The sequence below is a fragment of the Lepeophtheirus salmonis genome, chromosome 7 (genome assembly GCF_016086655.4).
Source record: "Lepeophtheirus salmonis chromosome 7, UVic_Lsal_1.4, whole genome shotgun sequence".
Classification (NCBI taxonomy): domain Eukaryota; kingdom Metazoa; phylum Arthropoda; class Copepoda; order Siphonostomatoida; family Caligidae; genus Lepeophtheirus; species Lepeophtheirus salmonis.
Window position 1 is genome coordinate 27,848,078 of NC_052137.2, and position 21,312 is coordinate 27,869,389.

General features: G+C 31.7%; 1 protein-coding gene across 1 annotated transcript in view; it reads left to right on the top strand.

Annotated features, from left to right (window-relative positions):
* The window catches only part of LOC121122241 (uncharacterized), a 74,868-nt gene that overhangs the window by 27,995 nt on the left and 25,561 nt on the right, over window positions 1-21,312 (top strand). Inside the window, exons 3-7 of the mRNA XM_040717229.2 lie at window positions 3,981-4,076; window positions 8,619-8,731; window positions 11,796-11,904; window positions 13,136-13,618; window positions 13,682-13,759. Of these exons, the coding sequence (XP_040573163.2) occupies window positions 3,981-4,076; window positions 8,619-8,731; window positions 11,796-11,904; window positions 13,136-13,618; window positions 13,682-13,759 (879 nt within the window). The remainder of the gene's footprint in view (window positions 1-3,980; window positions 4,077-8,618; window positions 8,732-11,795; window positions 11,905-13,135; window positions 13,619-13,681; window positions 13,760-21,312) is intronic.

A 21,312-nucleotide genomic window follows, 5' to 3' on the forward strand; every position in this document is an offset into this window, starting at 1 on the left:
ATGATTTAGTGTTTTTGATTTTATGTTTTTGAGACCCTGACAAATAAATTTATTCGCTACTTTAGTAGTATCATAAAAAAATAGTACCCTGTACATTTGTATCTATCCCAGTAGCATGGACATGGTAAATCTTACTCCTCGTGAATGGCGTTAAGAAAACTGGCTATTTTAATGACGTATTTAAATAAGTGCCATTATTTTGATAAACCATTTTGGGATCGTGTTTTGATTTTATAAATTCTTATTATAACATATGTGATTTTAATAGATGAACATAGTTATATCCCAATCTTAGGGGTATGTGTTATACGGGTTGCCAAATTAAATTTGGGTTTCTGTGGCTTTAGGATGAGATGGTTATCGCATCGATGTACCCTGAAGTCATGGTGCAATATAAAAAAAAATGTAAAAGTAACAATTCAAGAATTGTTGGGATCCTGTCGTAAAAAAAATAGATCCTCACTGAGATTCATTCTATCCTACGACTTTATTACATCGAATTTGAATTCTTGAAGGGTCTAAAATTATGTATATAAGCTAATGACATAAATTTAAAATACGTTTATGCGTGACGTTTATTACTCAAATTAATAAAAAAAAAATTTTTTTTTTTTTTTGCAAACATAAAATAAATAATATCTAAAAAAAAGTATATAGAACTATGATGATGTAAAAAAGTAATTACCCTATTGTATATCTAATGTAAATGTATATTTGGGCTCCTCAGGAGGTATTTTCTCTCGTATTATAAGAAAGGGAGATGAACATTAAACACTTCTAACCTCATTAATACATAAATATACATATTTCATTGCAGAGAAAATATTGATGCATTTATAATTAAGAATATTGTTTATTATTTTTATGAATCTTAATGAGTAAATATCACGTCATTTCATATGTTTTGACATTCTTGTTATTTAATTTTTGAACACACATGTTTCCCATATAATATACATATTTATAAGTCTAGAGTTTCGGTCTGAAAATCCTAGACCGGTCTGAGACCTTTATGATTTTTAGTGGACCGAACTGATTCGGTTCTTTAAAGAAGTTCGGTCAGGACCGTTATCAAAATATAAGTTTGTGTCTAAATTGGGGCACAAGACTTGCATTAGAATTTAATGACGATCCTTTTCGTTATTTTTGAGTAATGAAGTTAATGAAACTCAACAAAACGAGAGCTGAAACAAATATAAACAAGTTGTATTTTTATCACATGGCATTAAGTGTAAAAGTGTTAGTGTAATAAAAAAAAGAAAACGTGCGTGCAATTTACTCTACGCCGGTGACAGTGCCGAGAAGGCACCAAAGACTGTTAACATCTCCATTTTGAATGTCTACAACATCAGGAAGTTCATTACAACACTATAGTGTCAAAAAACACCAAAACATCTGGAGTAACAATATGATTTACTTTTGGCCTGCCTCCATGTGACCCACTCCCAGCCGTGACCTCAACCCCTTTGACTTTTCAAGTTAAACTGTATTGCAGAATAATATCTGCTATACCTCTCATCCCAATGTGGATTTGGTCCGAGCTACCACCATTAGAATGTAGTACGCCATGGACGTCAAGAGCTCCCAATCTGTTTGCTGGTGTGGTGAGGTTATTATTGCTTGTGATGGAGGACATATAGAATAAAAAATATAGTTAAATGTAGCATTGAAACATATCATCAATTGATTTTCAATGGCCTTTTCTCGATTCCATAATCAGTACAGTAACGACTAATGAAGTCAAATGAATTGCATTTATCATAGTTTTACAGGTCATAAATCAGAATAGGCGAGAAAATCTATTCCTAGAATGGGTCCAAAATAATTAATCAACGATTTAAAAACGATAATCTCGATCTAAGGTCTAGACAGAAGCATTTGTTGAAATCCTATTGTTGCCTTAATTGTACCAAGAAACCTTTCTTCAAAAAAAAAAAAAAGGCCCAAAATCAGTTGGTAGTTTGCGAATTCATCCCAATTAGGAAATTATTATTTAAAAATTGTTGAGAAATTTTCAGAGCTTAACAAGATCTATTTCAACCAATCAACGTTCAGAACATTAATTAGGAGAAAATAAGCAGAAACATCGACAGTTGACAACAAAATATACTGTATATTTCTGTACTAGAAAATAACCCAATCTAAAAAAATTTGTTAAGACTGAACTAAAAGAAAAAGCACGAATCTTGGACCGAGTCTCAACACTAATATTTATGGATGTCGGTACATATATTTACACATTCCTGATAAGATATGTCAAGAACCAACATCTACACCATATAAAACAAACAAACTAACATCAAATTCCCCATTCAAATTGTTATTCAACAAAGAATAATAATAATTCAGTTTTTGAAAGTTCATACAAATATATGTTCGATTCTTTTGCAAAGAGTAACCGGTTACATGATAAAACTTTTTATCGTTTTTGATAAATTTCATTTATATATATGGAAGTGCTTGTTTGAGTGCTTGCCTCTTATATTTTATCAGTAAAAAAAAAAATAGTTTTGTGTTGATTTGAATTAATTGAGGAGAGTTTTTAGGGATTTACTTGAGGCGAAAAGTTTGGGGAATGAGACAACATTTAATAGTGTAGTATACCCACAGCACCATGACTCCCATTAAAAATACTTTTTTAATTTATTTAATTCCTACATTTCCTTACGTTCAAAATCATATTAGATTATGTCATAAACGTGTTTTTATATCGATGACATGACTAAACTAATTGGTTTATAAAAATATCATCTCATTGGAAGAATGGGCGTAGATACATCCATCCAATTTTTCTGTAGAAAATATCCATCTAAATCGATTTTTTTTTCAACCTTTCAAATATAACGACCCATTTTAGAACAAGGAATCAGGAAACCACCCAATTCTTAAAATATCCTATATGTAATTATATACACTAAATCTGTTCTACAAGAAACTGCCATTTATTATGAATTATTGATCATTTATTCATGATGTAACTATACATTCTGTAAGTTCATTATCGGTGAAGAAAATCATCCGGTCGCCATGATGTTTGAGGTAATTCATACGGAACTATTGATGCTTTTGAGTCTAGAATTTCCTCTCCTCAAAAATTCTTTGACTTCTGTCAAGCAGCTTTGACCACCATTGATACAGTAATATTGCTATTTTTACAGCAATGTACCCACTAAGTGGAAAAAATTACCCTATTTGGCCGGAAATCGCTAATCTAGGAAAAGTGTTGGAAGAAGCAACAATGGTAGAGTGACCAAAATAAAACAGAACCCTATCATCTTTAGACGATGTCATGAGTGACTTAGGAGCTGTTAAACTTAGTGTCATGGTGGAAAACATATTAAGACATTTATATAATTTTTTAGTATGACTATGTTTAATATAATATTCACATTCATCTCAAATTGAATGAAAGAACCTTGGCAATGTTGGTATTACCCCTTTAGGGTCAATCACTGATCTCTACCTAAAAAAACAAAACCTACCGAAATACTTAAATATAACTCTTCTCTCCCGGCATTATGTATTTTTACCATACGAGGTTTCGTAACGAGCATGATTTGATGAGGTTTAGTGATAAAATCCAGTCGGTCCAATGAAATATGAAGTCAACTCTGGGTTTTTCCAATGTGAAAATCGACTTACCGTTTGACAAGAGTCTAGAAATAATTCCCTCAATTCGAGTCGAACCAAGTCGATAAATATTGAGTTGACACATCACAAAATAAAAAGTCATTCAAATTATACATACATATATGATTTATGATTCCTATTATGTGGCAATGGGAAACTCTTTGATTAGTAATAAGAAAATGCACAAAAGGTTTGATATAATTTGTGTATATCTTTATAATGTGTATATACATGGAGTTTGACTATCATATCAATTATATCTAATCATTTAGATTATATTTTTGTAGTATAGTATATATATATGTAGGTACCCAATATGCATTTAACTCATAAAGATATGTCTTTTTCAGAGCCCTACTTAACATTGATTGCGGAGCAAAAACATCTTACTACCTACGTGAAGAACTATGCCTGGTCCACCAATGAGCAGAATACAATGCCAAAAAGTAAAGGATCATTTATATTTTGTATATTCTAATAATGAAGGCCGGTAAATATACCTTTTTAAATATTTACTCCAAAAAAATCAGGGGAACGGTAAATGGGAGACAATCTTAATTTTTTTTTTTTGCTGAAAAAAATAACTAATCCGAAAGAGCATAAAATTAGTAGTGCCCAAACAATAAAATTTACACACGGTATCCACTGTGAAAATTGTGCCTCCCCCTTTCTACCTACGTGCGAAGTTTACACGTAGCCCCATAGCAGATATACTGGTTAACAGAAGTGATTGCTTAGAATTGATACTTTCAAATAGACTTATACTTGTGAGCAAAGGCTCACAAGTATAAGTCTTGTAGCTTTTTCCCAACTCTTCTGGTTACCCCTCTAGAAGAGGCCCACGTGTTTTGTTTTTTTATATTTAAGGAACAACTACTTAGACAGCTATTAAATCCACGTTAGAAATTATGCTTTCTACTTTTTTAAATTAATGTCATTTTTGCAAAACTAAAACTGGGCCAATTATTGGCTGATATCTCAATCAGTCTCCAACTCCCCCCCGACCTCTCCGTCTTTTTTAATCAGTCGAGTTGTATTTAACAGTCATAAGGACTGATTCGTCAGTCCTACAGGCCCTAGCTATCTTTTCATTTTCTTCAATCCTAACTAGGATTGAATAATATAAAAATAAAGAAAATATGAATGATAGCTGATAGAACGTATGATAAGAAGTTCTAGCCTCACACCTTCTACATTAACTTTGCTTTTTGTACTTTGAAAGAGGTTATGATGAATCTTCAGCAACTTAAATGATGACGTAGTAAGCAACTCTAATGGTGTCGTTAGCCCCTTTTAGGGGGGGGGGAGGGCTTGAGCCTCCTTAAAGTTTCTAAAGCCTCCCAAAAATTTTATAATATCTTATATATGTTTATAAGTCTGTTTTTGGTGTTACGATGATTTTTGAATCCAAAATCATCAGATCAGTTTGAAATTTAGCAAATAGATGTATAAAATGACAAATCATGTTTGTATCATATTTTTTGGGACTCGGAGGTAATTAAAAGCCAGTTTTATACCGAAGGAACCCGTTTTTTTCTCTTTTTGTATATTTAAATATCCTTCTCTCTTACTCTTTTCTTCTACCTTCATTCTTTGTTTCTATTTCCCTTTATTTAGTCCTGCATCGCAGGGACCCTCTGCTTGTATATACAATATCAAATAAACATATTTTTATGATCACTAAAAAAGACCCAGTCCAAGAACTGACAAATTTTATTAAGACCAAACTGATGGGACTGAAGTCTTTTTAAACCCATTCAAAACTAGTAAAAATCTAATAAGCCTTATTAATATGGTAACATAATTACTTCACAACTAAACTATTAAATGATGACTCCAAACTCCTTACTCGACTCCATTTAGTTTTTGTGAGTTTGAACTCCAGAGAAACCCAATATTTTTTCTTTCATCGAACACTATTGCTATACGATATATGGGAATGTATGTGTCTATGACTAAACGTGTCATTCATGAATTAAGTTTTCATCTTTCATCAAATTGTCACGTTCGTGCCTTAATTAAAGAACCTGTCAATTAAATATTTTATTTCATACTATTAATGTTTAAATTGTGTACATAATATTTCATGTTTGTATGTTAGGGTGGATCTTGTTGGGTACTTTAAAAATCCAGTTTTTATTTTCATTCTTTCGACCTCTTATTCGGGTTTAACAGTAACAATATGTCCCTGTGCTAAAAATGGTAGTATTTGAGCAATATTCAGAGAGGTCCGACTTTGGATTGTAAAATATTTTACTAAATTTGTAAATTTCTCAACATTTGTCGATGTTTTTATTTTTAAATAAGAATGAAACGTAATTAAATTAAAATTTTTACAACTACATAGATCCGAAGAGCTCATTTAGTAATGGTTCGATTTTTAAATAAGGGTCTAGCAACATAACTTCCTTTTTCCAAAACGTGATAAAACATTGTTCCTATACCCAATTTTTTTTTTTTTTTTTTTTTTTGTATAATGATTATGCATATTTAAAGTTATAAAAATCATATCAAATAGGAGTCTCTCCCTTTTGTCCATACACTGAACTTTTGTATTTTAATACCCGAGGATAGTTTTTTTTTTCTCTCTCTCTCTTTAAATATTTTTTGATTAAGAGACTTTGTGGGATTAACACTTTACACAAAAAGATTTAAAAAAACAAATTAAAAATATATTTATTACATAATTGCGGATGATAAGCAGATAACATAATTAGTTTTTGGCAATGTTGATTTTTTAGGGAATACGTAGATCTGATTCCAATTTAGAGAAACTGCACCAAATTAGAATTCTTTCTTGACACAAAATCTGACACCATAGTCACCATTCTAATTTGAGCTCTCTAGAATAATTATTCGTGGAGTTATTCGCCTTCAAATACAATTTCAAATTAGGATAATGAATGGAAAAAAATGCCTTGTGTATATTAAAAATTGAAGCAATTGAATGATTTTCATAAATCTCACTAATAAAAATTCAAAAGCTAAATTGTAATTTGTTATATTTTATATATATTCTTTCATACACTTATTTGGTAATATTTATTTTCGATGACAAACACACGTTCCTCAATGCTCCGATGTATGATAGTAATTAATTGTATGTCCAAGAAAAATTTAGAATCTTGTTTCTAGTTTAAGACCCCGTCCACCTCATTACTACGGCTACAGCCTAATTACCGCGCATGATGAAAAGATGAAGTTATGTTACTACACATTGTACAAACAATATTATAAAAATACTTGATCTTAAAAAAGATAGAATATTGAAACAACAAAAACTACTAAAGCTAAACCATAGATAAAATTTGTACTTACAGACAAAGATGCGTACGCAGAAAACTGCCTAGGTGTGATTGCCCATGGAGGAAAATTGCCCCTATTTTTTTCAAACATTATGATGAATAATAACACATTATAAATTCGATTGATATTATTCATAACAAATTTCTAAATATATTTGTTTGTTCCATCCCCCCCCCCTTAAGGAGTACCTTCACTTATGACTAATATTATTGCAATACAATTTCCTTGCAATTTTTTAAATTCCATCTATTTTTCTTGGTAAGGAACAATTTTTTGATATTAGAGGGGTTCCTTGGATGTATTGGTGGTGTTTTTTTAGCTATACAATACTACCCCCGGGCTAATGTGATGGCAAAGGGTATTCAACCATATTTTGAGAGGCTCAAAGCTATTTATCACTCTCCCCCCCCCTTTACCAAACCAATCCTCTCGATCCATTTCTTAGAAGATTATATTAAATTTAAAAAAATGGTAGGAAATTGCATTGCAATAATATTTCTCACAAAGGAAGGTACTCCCTTAAGGGATGGAACAAATAAATTTTAAAATATTTTATTATTCATCATGAAGTTTGAAAAAAATACAGGCAATTTTATCACGGGGAATTTTTCTACCTGGCAATCTTCCTCCATGGCAATTTTCTCCAGGGACGGTATTGTTAGTTTATGTAATAAGAAAAAATTGCTTATATCGAGCTTTTGTTCCGTTAATTTTTTAAGTTAGCGCAAAACATTAAGGATCGTGTACCCATTAAATATTTTAATTAAAGTCAAAAATATTTCTTACAGGAAAGTTTTATTATGATACGTTCACACAAAATAGTTTAGAGGATTCAGGTTTGGCTTGACGCCGCCAGAAATCCTTTGATCAGAATCCCTTGCACCCAAAATTGATCTTTATGTATCTTTGAAGGGTGTTACATGTGTGATGACATATCTTTGGTCGAAATATCCTCCCCTTACTAGTTAATTACCCCTGAAGTTCTTGGGTCAACTTTAGTTTCGACATTTTGCACCGACCTTTCAGAACGAACAGATTTGGGATGTCCTGCACTTGCAGTACGTTTGCCATAATCTCCAGTGTCGTTGTAGATGTCCATGGCCTTGTAACTTGTGGTGCAGGAGATATCTATTGGATTGTCTCCAACCAAAATCTACAAAACGATTTTTTAACAAGGCTTAGTCTTTTATCACAAATTTCAATAAGCTGATATTCATAAGTCCAACTAATAAAAATCAGGAGGTAAACTGCATTGCGTCTTACATTTTTTTTCTTGTTTTTTTTATAATTTTCTAAAAACTTTTGTTCTAGCACACTTCTAATTACCGTGATAGATCTTGATAAAGTTTATTATATTTGAACTAGAACCCCCCCAGACTAAAGTCTTCATATGTGAATATGAATTAAACTTTTTTGTAAGTCTTTTAGTAATAAGAAAATCAAATTAAACAAAATCTTCGGAATATTCAATTTTAACATCCTCAATCTCATAAAAAATGATTTTTTCAAATTATTTTAATCAGCTACAAGCTACATCAAATTTTAAAAAGAGGACTGCATATTTGTGAACCTCCGGTAGTACCTTTTTAAATGAATCAGTACTCAGATACACTATTCTGTATATTGATGGTCTTATATATATTATATGTATACGCAAAAATATATTTTTTTATAATTAACAGGTGAATTGATTGCTGTGAAGATGATTGTCAATAATTGGGATCTATCAAATATAGAGGACCTGAATAAAAACAATACACTCAAAATTGAGGTGGAATCTATCCTTCAAAATGAAGTTAATAAGTATTATATTGATTAGGGTCATTAATGAATTGTCTTTCATTGGCATTGAGTTATTGATTGTAAAAATATATTCATAGGTATATCCAAGAAAGTAAGTAATAAATTCATTTTTCATTCTCAGGAGTTAAAATATACGGTTGATGATGGTATATTTACTTTTCAAATTTATGAGCAGTAGGAAAAGTAGACGAGCTTATTGTTGTTTAGGATGCATTTAAGTGTTTCTATTGAATGGATGCATTTATGCTGTAAAGTTTCAAAATGCAGTTAAAATGGAGTTTTAAATGAAATGTTGATATTGACAAATATTAATTTAATATTTTGGTGTAGTAATATATGAAGACGACTCTTAAGTGTTCTTGAATAATTCCTACTTCCTTTAACTGATGACTAATTATTGAAATTCAAAATCAAGTAAAAACATCAATACAAACGTAATAGTCGTTATTTTATAAATACATGTAATCAGACAAGTACTTTTTACAACTAAAATGTCCATATGCTTCAGCTGTCAATATGTCACTTATGTGATAAAGAAGGGTGTTTGTGGAAGATGTAGTCATGTTTTCTTTGTTTGTTGACTGAATGTTAAAATTCAAAATTGAATAAATGCTTTAACTATCACTAAATAATTTGAATTTTATAACAAAACTATATAAGGCAAGTACCTCTACATATAAAATGCCCCTAAACCTTAGTTGTCACGATTCACCCTACACTCTCCTAACAACTTTTCGTAATAACTTAGTGTGGACACTAACAATTGATCTTTATAGGATTTTTTTAGTGTATAGATATGTGCCTTACTTCGATTTCTTATAAAGCAAAACTATTTAGTCATAGGCAATGCATTTATTCAATTTTGAATTTCAATTATCGTTTGACAAATAAAAGAAATATAAGTACAATTGTATTTTCTTCTTAAGAATCCTCAATCTACTATAGGGATTTATTGATCCCTGAACTGTATGGGTATTTTAGTAGTTGTTGTTTATGACTATTCAGTTATTTTAATAAAATAACAATTATTGAATTGGAGTCCACGCTTTTATTAAATTTAAAATTTTAATTAACTGTCAACAATTAAATGAGATATGAAGGGGAGGTTAAGAGAACAGCTCGTTGAGATTAAAGTCGTATTGATTATAATAATGTGGAACGAATCATCACTAACAATAATTAAAAATGTGGTTTAAAGAGAAGAAACATACGATCAACTAAAAAAAAGCGTCAAGGGTGTCCACAGGATTATATATATACATATATTGTGTGTGGGGGCTCAGTTAAAAAAAATCAAAAATCCACACTTATTTACAAAAAGCTATTTTTTTTTTTTTTTGAGGGGGGACGAGACAATTTACATATTCATAGCATTTCAAAAAGTTACATTTTTTGTAAAAATAGAATCAAAAATTAATTTTCAAATACTACATTTTTGAAATAACAATAAAGTCCATAACTATTCATCGAAAAAAAATATTTTTTTTGGAAATAAATTTCAAATATTAAATTTTTTCGAATTTATTTTCAAAAATCCAAAGTTATTTAGAAAAAACTAAATTTTTTCCAAACAAAAATTTAAAAATCCACAGCTGTTGACAAAAAATTAAATTTCTTGTAAAAAAATTTCAAAAATCCATAGTTATTCATCAAAAACAAAATATTTTGGAAATAGAATATGAAATATTAAATTTTTCCTATGCTGCTTAATTGGCTCGAATTACCTTTTTTTTTACGAAAATAAATCTTTCAAGTAAAAATTTTTAGTCCTATTTTAGTGTAAAATTTATTTATCTTTAAAAAACAAAAATTCTTTAATTTGGGGGACGGGATACAGCCCTTCCAGCCCACCCCTTGCAGAAGCCCCTGCCCATGTAATATTTTTCAGAATTCATTAATAACTCCCTCCGGACAATGTTTTCCTTACTGTGCGATTCCTGGACTTTTGGAAGTGTCAACTATTTAAAGTAATTATTAGAAATGGGATTTGTGTAAAAGCAAGAGAAGAAGGCGGGAGCGATACATAGGGTATTACTGAATTCAAAACTTTATTAATATCAGCTTTTTGTTATATTAATCTGGGCAGGGGTGGGGAAAATGAATTACTTAATAATTATAGTTATAGATTTCTTAATCAATTTTTGAAAGTTCACCTATTAGAGGGAAATATTAACACACCAACGACTAATTAAATATTGAACTCAAAAAGAAGAAAGAGTTCACGTGACAACCGTTTTCTTTTTACTAACTAAGTTTTTTCTTTACACGCATCCCTTCTTTAGTAATGATACACTTTGCTACTTTTCCATTGAATAATAAAAACAACATTGCTCCTCTTATATGAAATAAAAATACTTAGGCCAATATATGATACATTTGCAGTAGAATTGGGGGATAATTTTTCAGAGACCGTTAGAAATGGAGGATTTCTTTATCTTCACATCAAAATTGGTGCATTTTTTTAAAACATAACAAAAAATTATTAACAAGTTTTAATCAACAAAGGTTTCAACTTTTTTTTTTTTGTCATTTTATTGTTGGTAGGTAAATTTTATGTATTTTTGATACTTTAATGTTGATCCAATGATACAATTATTTTAGAGCCAAAATAAATAAACCCTGGTTTAAAAAAAATGTAGGTATATATAAATGGTTCTAACACGCTGAAATGTCGTCTTCATATCCGACAATTCCTAAATATTTCATCCAATGCACTTTGTCCATATTAGCATAATAAACATACTATTTATTTACATTATACAAATACAGAGAAAATACTGTCTTCCATTGAAAATTTCATCCACACTCCATTTTATAACAGTCTAGTATTGTAAAAAAAAAGACTCTGTAAAGATATATTAATGTGATTATACCTTATAACAATTTATGATAATTCAATTTATTATGGAGTGCACCATTTGTTCTCCTACGTATGTAGACTTATCAGAGCTTAAATGATAAAAAGAGTGGCATTGAATGGATAAATCATTGAATAAAGCCTATTTATTAACAAAATATATCTATAATATATTTAATAATTCCTAACTATTTTTTAGCTTAGAGAATTAATGGAAGAAGTGGACTTTCAAGGATACCACAAGCTCATTTCCATGGTTTCTGTAAACAATAAATTGTTATTAGGTTTTTGTATCTCTCCAGAAAAAGGTGGGTCTACAAACTATTCTTAATTGACTCCTAGTATATTTCATAAAATGTTGGGGTTTTTAAGCGTTGAGGAGATATAGTCCAAAAATGTTTAAATAATTTATATTTTCTTTCAATATACGTTTTAATTACATCTATTATTATCCGATTTGTTTTTCAACTGTTTTAGTATGCAACTACGACAATCATCGACTACTTGTAGTATGCTGTGAAAGTTTTTTCTTAGGTTATATGTACAGTTTTCAAGGTAAAATCATGGACTTTTTGATAATTAACAAATAGGGTAAACTTTTGCAAAAATGAATTGTAGTACAACGTTGAAATTTTATTACAGATATTTTATTTATAAATCTTTCTATTTCTTAAAATGATTTCCTTTGGCTTCTATTATGGCCTCCAACATGGGCCTAAGGGTTACCCAGTACTTTTTGAAGAAGGTCTCAGACATAGCAGACGACTACCCTTCTACGGAGGCTTTGAGATTGTACAATTTTGTTAAGGGGGACACAAGTTCTATTCTCGCTTACACCCTAAATGGCATAGTCGAGGGGGGACAGTCTGGGGAGGAGGATACCCAAATTGATCGATAATTCTTCGATAATATCGTCGTAAATAAGAAGCCTCCACAAATCCTTCAAATACCTCCTCAAAGTCCAATCACTAACAATGAGAGCCTTGGCTGCTACTTTATCGACTTGGCCGGACTTATAGTTATTACAGTGTTGTGGTTCTCCATCATCCTGATTTTCCAACGGCTTTGGCTGCCAAGGGATCTCTCCAGGATCTTAACTGAGACCACCATGCTTTAATCTTGTAAACAAGACTCTGAGGGCGCCCTAAGATCTTCATGATCTCCTCAAATTCACTTGGGTGTGAAGCAAATCAGACATCCATTTCCTTTTCGCCTCAATGTTGACAATTGTCGATTTTTAAAAGTTATTTTAAATTGTTTATTAAACAGAATAGTCCCTACTTTTAATAAAGCAACGAAGTATTTCAAAATATTCATCCTAAATCAATCCAGATCAATTTTTTTACGTTAGAACTATATTTTTGGATAAATTTTGAAATTTACAACTGTAAAAATTGTTCACAACCTCCAAGCCTTGATCAAAATACCTCAAACAGTATTATCTTTTATTTTTCAACATAAAAACATTTTTGGACTATGTTCCACCCAACTTTTGGAGCCAAAAACATTCTAATATACCTACCTTTTTGTCCTATTTAGACCAAGATATGAAGGACATCTACAGCTTATTAGTGGATCGGATAGAATATAAGAACCTAACATACTTTCGAGTAAAGAGCGGCATGGTTCAACAACTGGCTCCCGTAATGAAAGACACGGTGATTGAAATCTTTTTACAACTCTATAAAGTCCAATCCGAATATGGAATGGATGATCCAAAGTCCATTAAGCGTAAAAACATGACAGATCAAATGATACATTTAATTGGAACACGCTTTGAAAATACATTTGGAGAGTTTTATTATAGGATTGTCATAATGGATTTCATTCCATCCAAAAACTCAATGATTGTACGCTCCGCCGTTCTATTAGATCCTCACCATGACAATTTATACCACGCATCCAACATTTGGCAATCCCTTGTTGGATTCATAAAACTAGGTCCATTTCCTCTTCTACCAGAAAATATTCATATAATGAATACTTTTATGGTCCAAAAAGAGTTTTCAAAGTATTTAGAAGGTGAATCTATTCCATTTTTTTTATTTATTCAATTCGTCATACGATGTAATTTTGATGTTACAGATCGAAGTTATAAACGTCCATTGAGTGAGGAGTTTGCGGATAATCCATTGATTATTATTACAATTCCATCCTTTATTGGTAACTATGATACTCTTGTAAAAATATAGTCTTGATTTATTGTGTAAAATACCCTACAAGAAGATTGTAGAAAGATAAGATCTCCCTTTACCTGATTATACTTTTACATTGTAGGTACATATTATCTAATGTCTTTTAAGATCTACTTCAAGAATGTGCCCTATTAAATTAATGGTATTATTTACTTGTCAAATAATGTGTTTGTATTTAAAACACGTAGCACAGAGATTAATCATATCTAGGTATATGTATATCTACACATACGAGTAGTTAGCTATATAATATATACTGCTATGTATATGGCTATGTTAAAAGACATATCTGTTTCATATTTGAGATTAATCGTCTTAAAAATACACATAAACTAAATAATATATGTGTAACTTTCCATTTTTTCAAGACTATGCAAAAAAATAAAATACCTCCTAAGACTCATTAAATATCTTATTCGTGATCTTTATGCATCTATTAATTAAATTTGATGTCTCACGAGTTTTGTTCCTCTCCAAGGGTGTCCATTCATACACAGGGCTACCACCTCTCATGGATTTTTTTACATCATTATGGGTTGTTATTTCCATTTTTATGTGCCATCAAATACCGTTCTAAATATTAAGTACACTTCCAAATCGGATGCAAAAGCTGTTTCATGGAGCAATCTTTGCTCAATGGCACCATTATACTTCTCAGTAAGTTACGTCATCATAAATATATTTCGACTATATGAAAGGTGAACTTCAAAAAAAATATCCATAGATTTGCTAGAGACTGCTGTTATCACATGATTTCATGTTGCAGGGGGAGCGAATTTAAACTGTTTTGGAGATATTTTCCAGGATTATCTCTTTAGTTTGTCTTCCTTATCTTTCCAGTTTATCACAGAGTTAAATCCTTTCTACATTTCTTGGAAGGAGGCATCTTCGACATTAGACATAATGAACTGGACTTTATTCATAATATACTCAGTTCTTTCCTCCAGTGTCAAGGACCCCACTCCTTCCATTAAGTTCTTACACGCCTTAATTTTATGAGATATATTCTCCTTCATTCGCAAATAGGTTGCTTTCTAGTTCCCAACTACGCCATGTTGGCTTGTCCTTCATTTCTATCCAAGTGCATTTTCGATAAATAATACATAAATATGTACAAGTTATTGACCTCTTTTATACGATGACCTCACAGATCACTTTTCAATTTTGTAAATTGGCCACCTGGCAAAGAAAAAAATCTATCATTTTAATGGTAGGTTCATTTTAAGAGTGAGATACATTATATGAACAAACAAAAGTTTTGGGATGAAGAAAGGTGGTGAGTATAATCCCAAAACAAAATTCCCATCGTCAGACATGGACGTGGAAACATATGTAATACTTCAGGGATGCTTATCTGCTAACGGGAAAGGATGAAATCATAGCATCGAAAGGTTTCGTCCATCCTCCGGGAAATTTTGGGCCACAACCGCCTTCCCACAAGGCAGAGCACTGAAAATGGGTCGTGAAATGGGTCTTCAGTCTGACACTGACCCGAAACATACGACCATAGCAACACATGAGTTGCTCAAGAAAAGGCACATTAAGATCATGGTTTACCCTATCCCGTCTTCGAACCTCAACTCTATAAAAAATCTATACAAAATTGAAAAGGGATCAACTACTTATTTTCTCCACCATATATACATACAAGGAGAGAACGAGTTTACTTCTTCAACAAAGATTCTATGTTCAAACCTGCATTTAGTCAAGTTGCTTGCAAATCCCCCTCAGGACTTTCTACCTTTCAATTAACAGATAAATTTCCTTCCCAAATTTCTCTGATTTGGCCTTTATGAGCCATTGTCTTACTCCCCGAGTTCCATGAGGAAGATCTGGAAATGTGGTTCCACATGGAGTCTCACCTAGGTTTAAAAAAGTCAACAATGTAGCAGCCACACTTCTGGCGAATATTATGAGAGGCGTGCATCAGGAGACGTTCTAAAACTCCTTCTAAAAGTTCAAGATAGAAGTCCAAAAACTTTCTGGCATTCTATCTCATGAAAGAGTGAGGAGAGCACTCGAACTAATTAAAGACGAGTTCTTCACCAAACATTCTATGTTTAACCTTCATCATGTGTTAAAAGCACCCTCAAGTAAAACTTCTTCCTGCTATATAGTTATTTCGTACAACTGAATATCATGTACAATTCAGAACGTGTTGGAACCATGAGGAGTTACTTATAAGAACTCTGAATATTATGATCTCCAAACAAGGCACATTTGTATGTATACAACATCTTTTGAAATGGAGCTTTCTTGAGGTTTAAAGATCATAAAATACATACCTCTTACAAATAAATTTATATTACTCCTGGTCGTTTGTTGTATGTATGAATTTACCTTAAGAAATATCAAATATTTAAAGGAAAATGTGAAAATGGATGGAATCCCAGTGAGCGCAATAAACACACCTAAGATTTTATCATAAAAAAGTTACGTAACTGTTTAAGATTTTAGTGCTCCTCAAGGAAATAATTTACGTAAGGAACCTTTAGCAAAAATACTCAATTCCAAGTTTGTTTGTTTTTTAATATACATCCTTAATTAATAATAATGACAAACTATTTTTGTGCTTTTTGCATCTGTCCCAATAGAAGGGATGTGACTAAGTAGTAGTACAGGGAGGGTGTAGTCCCCGCGTGAAAAATTCGCCTTATAAGTCAATTGAAAGATATAAATTATTCAGCTTTCTTTCCAAATATCCTCCTGCACACTTTATCTTATCTACTTCACAGCCCATTTGGTAAAACAAGGAATAGCATAATCTTAGTTTTACTGAACCAGTTCAAATGGTAAACTAAAGTACTCAAACCTATTTAAAATTGATACCTTATAGAGAGGTTTTTGAAATTTGGAAGTTGTTCAAGTACCATTATTAGTAGAATTGCCAGAACCTGGGTACCCAAGGGACATATAAAACAAAGAACTGGTCACAATTTTCATTAATTTGTAAAATTATTCACCTAATTTAGTCACTTAATCATTTGAAGTACGTCATTTTTTTCATATTATCCTCAGCGCCTCTAGAGAAAAAAAAAGTATTCGCGTAGGCAACCAAATTCGTACAAAAATGGGAAAAGTTGTCTTTGTTTCACTTCTTCATTTAACATTTGGTCTTGGTCTAAAATATGTCATTAGAGCATTTAATTATATTCAAAACCTGATTTAACATTGTGTGTGCTCATGAAAGGATATGTTGTAGAGTTTTAATCTCAAGTCCTTTTTGGACTCAGAGTAAAATTGTGGATCGTCATCGGAGACATTCTTGCAAATGTCCTTGTTTATTTCCTTCTACTCATCCTCCCTTGTCACATCAGATAATAAATTATCTAATGAAAACGCCATGTCGGCTGAGCTGGTCTCCTTCAAAACATTATTCAAATTGACAAGGTTACCATGTTTATTTTCGTTTTCATTTTCTTACAAGCCCAAAAAAAAAAAAAATCATATCTAATAATTGGGATAGAACAGAACGAGAAGAGGCGGAACGTGGGACGTGATCAATTATTATATATCCCATGTTAATTAATAACATTATCCTAACATTAATATTTATGTCGGCATAAGATTGTGTGGGGATACACAATTTCCTATCTTCTTGGGATCAGAGTAAATTTCCATTAGTGGAAAGTTCACATTTAAGTTTTTTTTTACTTCTTCTTTTAAAAGAAACATCAAAAGTGAAACACATTTTTTATCATCTCATCTTTCAAAAAGATACATGTTCTCAATTAAATATCCATGTATACTTAATATGTTATACCTATAAAGTAAAAATTGACAAGTCTTAATATTTCTTCATAATTGATTTCATCTTGAACTTAACAGTCATTGAGGGCTCTACATATAAAGTGCGTCAACATAAAAGTAATTTAAAAAAAAAAGAAAAAGTTACCAAAGGGTAAATTATATATCTAATATAAATTAGATATGAAAATGTATTAATTACTCCATAATATCAACAGACATGTCGTTTATTCTTCTACTGACCGTATTTTTAGACAAGGATATGATACTCAATTTATTTACTTATTCAGGTCCAAGCATAACTTGAACAATGTCTTGGCATACTGTCTCTATTAACTCCTTGGCAATAGTGTGAGAATCCTGTTCGATTCTGAAGGCCACCAAATATGAAGCTTAAATGGTTTCATATTTTACTATCTGTACTGGCCTCCAAAATCAAGCCTGTTATTCTTAAACCATCAGCTGTGTTCTTTGGACATCCTTAACCGCAAGGTTAGGATCCTTAAAGTCAAAATTAGGTTTTTTTTTTGGTGGATTTCTTCGATTCGGCTGACATAATTTCGTTACAAATGACCCATTGTGACTTTTCATTTCTTGCTTTAACTATGAAAATAACTCAATTCCTTAAAAAAAAAATTATCTTAACACTTATCTCTCGATCAATCCTATGCAGTCAATAATTGTAGGAAATAAATTTGAGTTGAGTTAACTACTATAAATAGAGAATAATGATATTAACACGAGATACTTGGGGTCTCCACCCACAGATTAGGAATCTCTGCTTTAGATAGTTAAAGTGGCTTTCATATATTTACTGTTGGATCCTAAATCCTTTTCAACACATAACAGTTGATAGTATTTAGACAAACGTCCAGATCTGTAAGGATATCTGCACCATCGCTGACAATCTTAATCTCAGTTAGATTACCCAATTTAGTACATGCCTTCCAATCATCTTAATCGTGGGTTCTTCAATGGAAATGACGCGTGCATCCTTGATTAATCTGTTGTACATTTCACCAAGATCATCAGAACTAAGTCAATCGGCTTCTTTGGATTAATCTTTTTGAAATATACAGCAGTGAATGTCATGTTATACCTCCCCACATGTTTAAAACGGGTCTAAAGGTCAATACAGAGGTCTACCTGGATGTTATGGAGAAGGTGGTTCTGCCCTGGATCCAAGGGGTGGCCGGAGACAGGCCCTGGGTGTGGTAACAGGACCCAGCACCCTGCCATGTGTCCAAAATCTCCATGCAGTGGTTAACCGAGAACTGTTATCACGTCGTAACCAAGGATTTGTGGCGTCCTAACTCTCCCGACCTTAATTCTTTGGACTATTTTGTCTGGGGCTATGTCGAGAGACATACCAACAAACATCCCCATAGCACCAAGGCCAGCCTGATGGAGTCCATCAAGAAGGTATTCGGCAACATGAACAATGAGATGGTCAGAAGAGCCTACGGCCGGTTCAGAGGCCGTATTGAGGCTGTTATTGATGCCAACGGTGATTATATCGAATGAATGGCTATTCTATACCTATATGCTCGTCATAGTTTTGATTTTCAATAAAAAAAGTTAAAAAATGTATAATTTGAGTTGTTTTTTGTAGATAAATATTTTGGCGACAATTTGATCCCCCTCCCTGTATAAATAGAGAATAATGATATTAACACGAGATACTTGGGGTCTTGGCCCACAGATTAGGACTCTCTGCTTTAGATAGTTAAAGTGGCTTTCATATATTTACTGTTGGATCTTAAATCCTTTTCAACACATAACAGTTGATAGTATTTAGACAAACGTCCAGATCTGTAAGGATATCTGCACCATCGCTGACAATCTTAATCTCAGTTAGATTACCTAATTTAGTACATGCCTTCCAATCATCTTAATCGTGGGTTCTTCAATGGAAATGACGCGTGCATCCTTGATTAATCTGTTGTACATTTCACCAAGATCATCAGAACTAAGTCAATCGGCTTCTTTGGATTAATCTTTTTGAAATTTACACTGTACTTTCATTTTTTGTAAAATTCGAAAGCAGCAACATCCATTCTGACTTTGGTTTTAATCGATTCCACCGGACTTGACTAGACCGTGGTCCTCAATTCAAAGAAGGACCTACACAACACTAATCCCAATACATTTTAAGAATATCCTACTATCTTGCGTTTGTGTTTGACGGGCCACATATTTACTTCAGAGGTTATATCCGTACATTATCCGCCGTTATCTCATTAATCATACAAGGACCTCCTTGATTGAGACAATTTAATTATATATTTGTTTTTTTAACAGAGTACATCCTATTTTACCGGATTTATTTGCCTTTTTATTTGCATGTTTGGCCTTTTTCTGCATTTTTATTTGCATATTTAGATCCATTTTTATGCATCATTTTGTACATCAATACTTATGTAGGAATTCGACTTGTTTAGTTAGTATTAAATATTCATCATAGTACCTTGTATTCTTTTTTCCTTTTTATATTCGTATAAAGGAATAATCATTTTTACTTTTTTTAAAGTAAAAATATTTCAATCTTAAGATTAGTCACCCCGACGTGATATCATGCCTCCTAAAAAATATCATTCGTATGGTCAAGACCATGTGGACAATTTCCCTCAGATAGAACAAAAGTACTTAGCGGAAGAGGTCAGCAACTTATTTTGTCTCTTGTCCATGGTCCTTCTGCTGACGTTGAACTCACTGGAGAGGCCGCTGACGGTGGACTTGCCTCTCTTGTCCTCGACAGACTTTTTCACTGCAGCAACCATTTCGTCCGACCTTCGAGGCCTTGACTACCTGTACACCTGTATAATTATATAATTTATTCTTCTATTATGTTCCTCTCTCCTTTTACTCAGCTGACGTCTTGCTCTTCTAGCTTTTTTATATTATCGCTGGTTGTGGCCGAATTTGAAGAGAGATAGATTCAGACGGAACGTTTCGTTGAGAGTGGTCCTGATCAAACTTCTTTAAAAAGCAAAAACAAATTAGAACTCTAATAATAACAGTATTTGACCAGTCTAGGATGTTCAGACGAAAGCCATCACAGAGGCGTCCGCAGGGTTTTATGATGGATAGGGCTTGGGTTTTAAAACGTTATTGGAAAAAAAAATTAACAATTTAGTAAATAAAATTTGACAAATGAAATTTAAATATTTAATTTTTTAGGAAAAAAATACCAAAAATCCACAATTCTTTCTAAAAAATATTTTTTTAGAAAAAAAAATCCAAAAATTTAATTAAAATTACTAATATTTTTAAAAATAAATCCACAACTATTGAAAAAAAAAAAAAAATTTAAATCTATAGTTTTTCATAAAAAATTAAATCCTCTTGGTAAGAAATTATAAATTTTTTGTTAAAAAATAGAAAAAAGATTATATTTTTTTGGAAAAAAAGTTGCAAAGAATTATTTTTTTTAGGAAAAAAAATTGAATAATTAAATTAAATTTGATATAATATATTTCTTGGGAAAAAAATGAAATTTTAAATTTTCTAATAAAAAGAAAAAATTCCTTTATTTTTTTTTTTTTTGGGGGGGGCGCTACAACTCGTCTAGCCATTCCCTGCGGACGCCCCTGCTAAACTAAAAACCACCAACTTATTTCGGGATTTCTTCTAATTTTCTTTTAGTTAAAGAGGTTGCAATACACTAGAAGACGTGATTATTCATGTAAATGTATGAAGTTTCCTTAGAGGATTTTCGTTTTAAAAAAGACACTGCTGCGTGACAAAACCAAATAATAATTGAATTATAAGTAA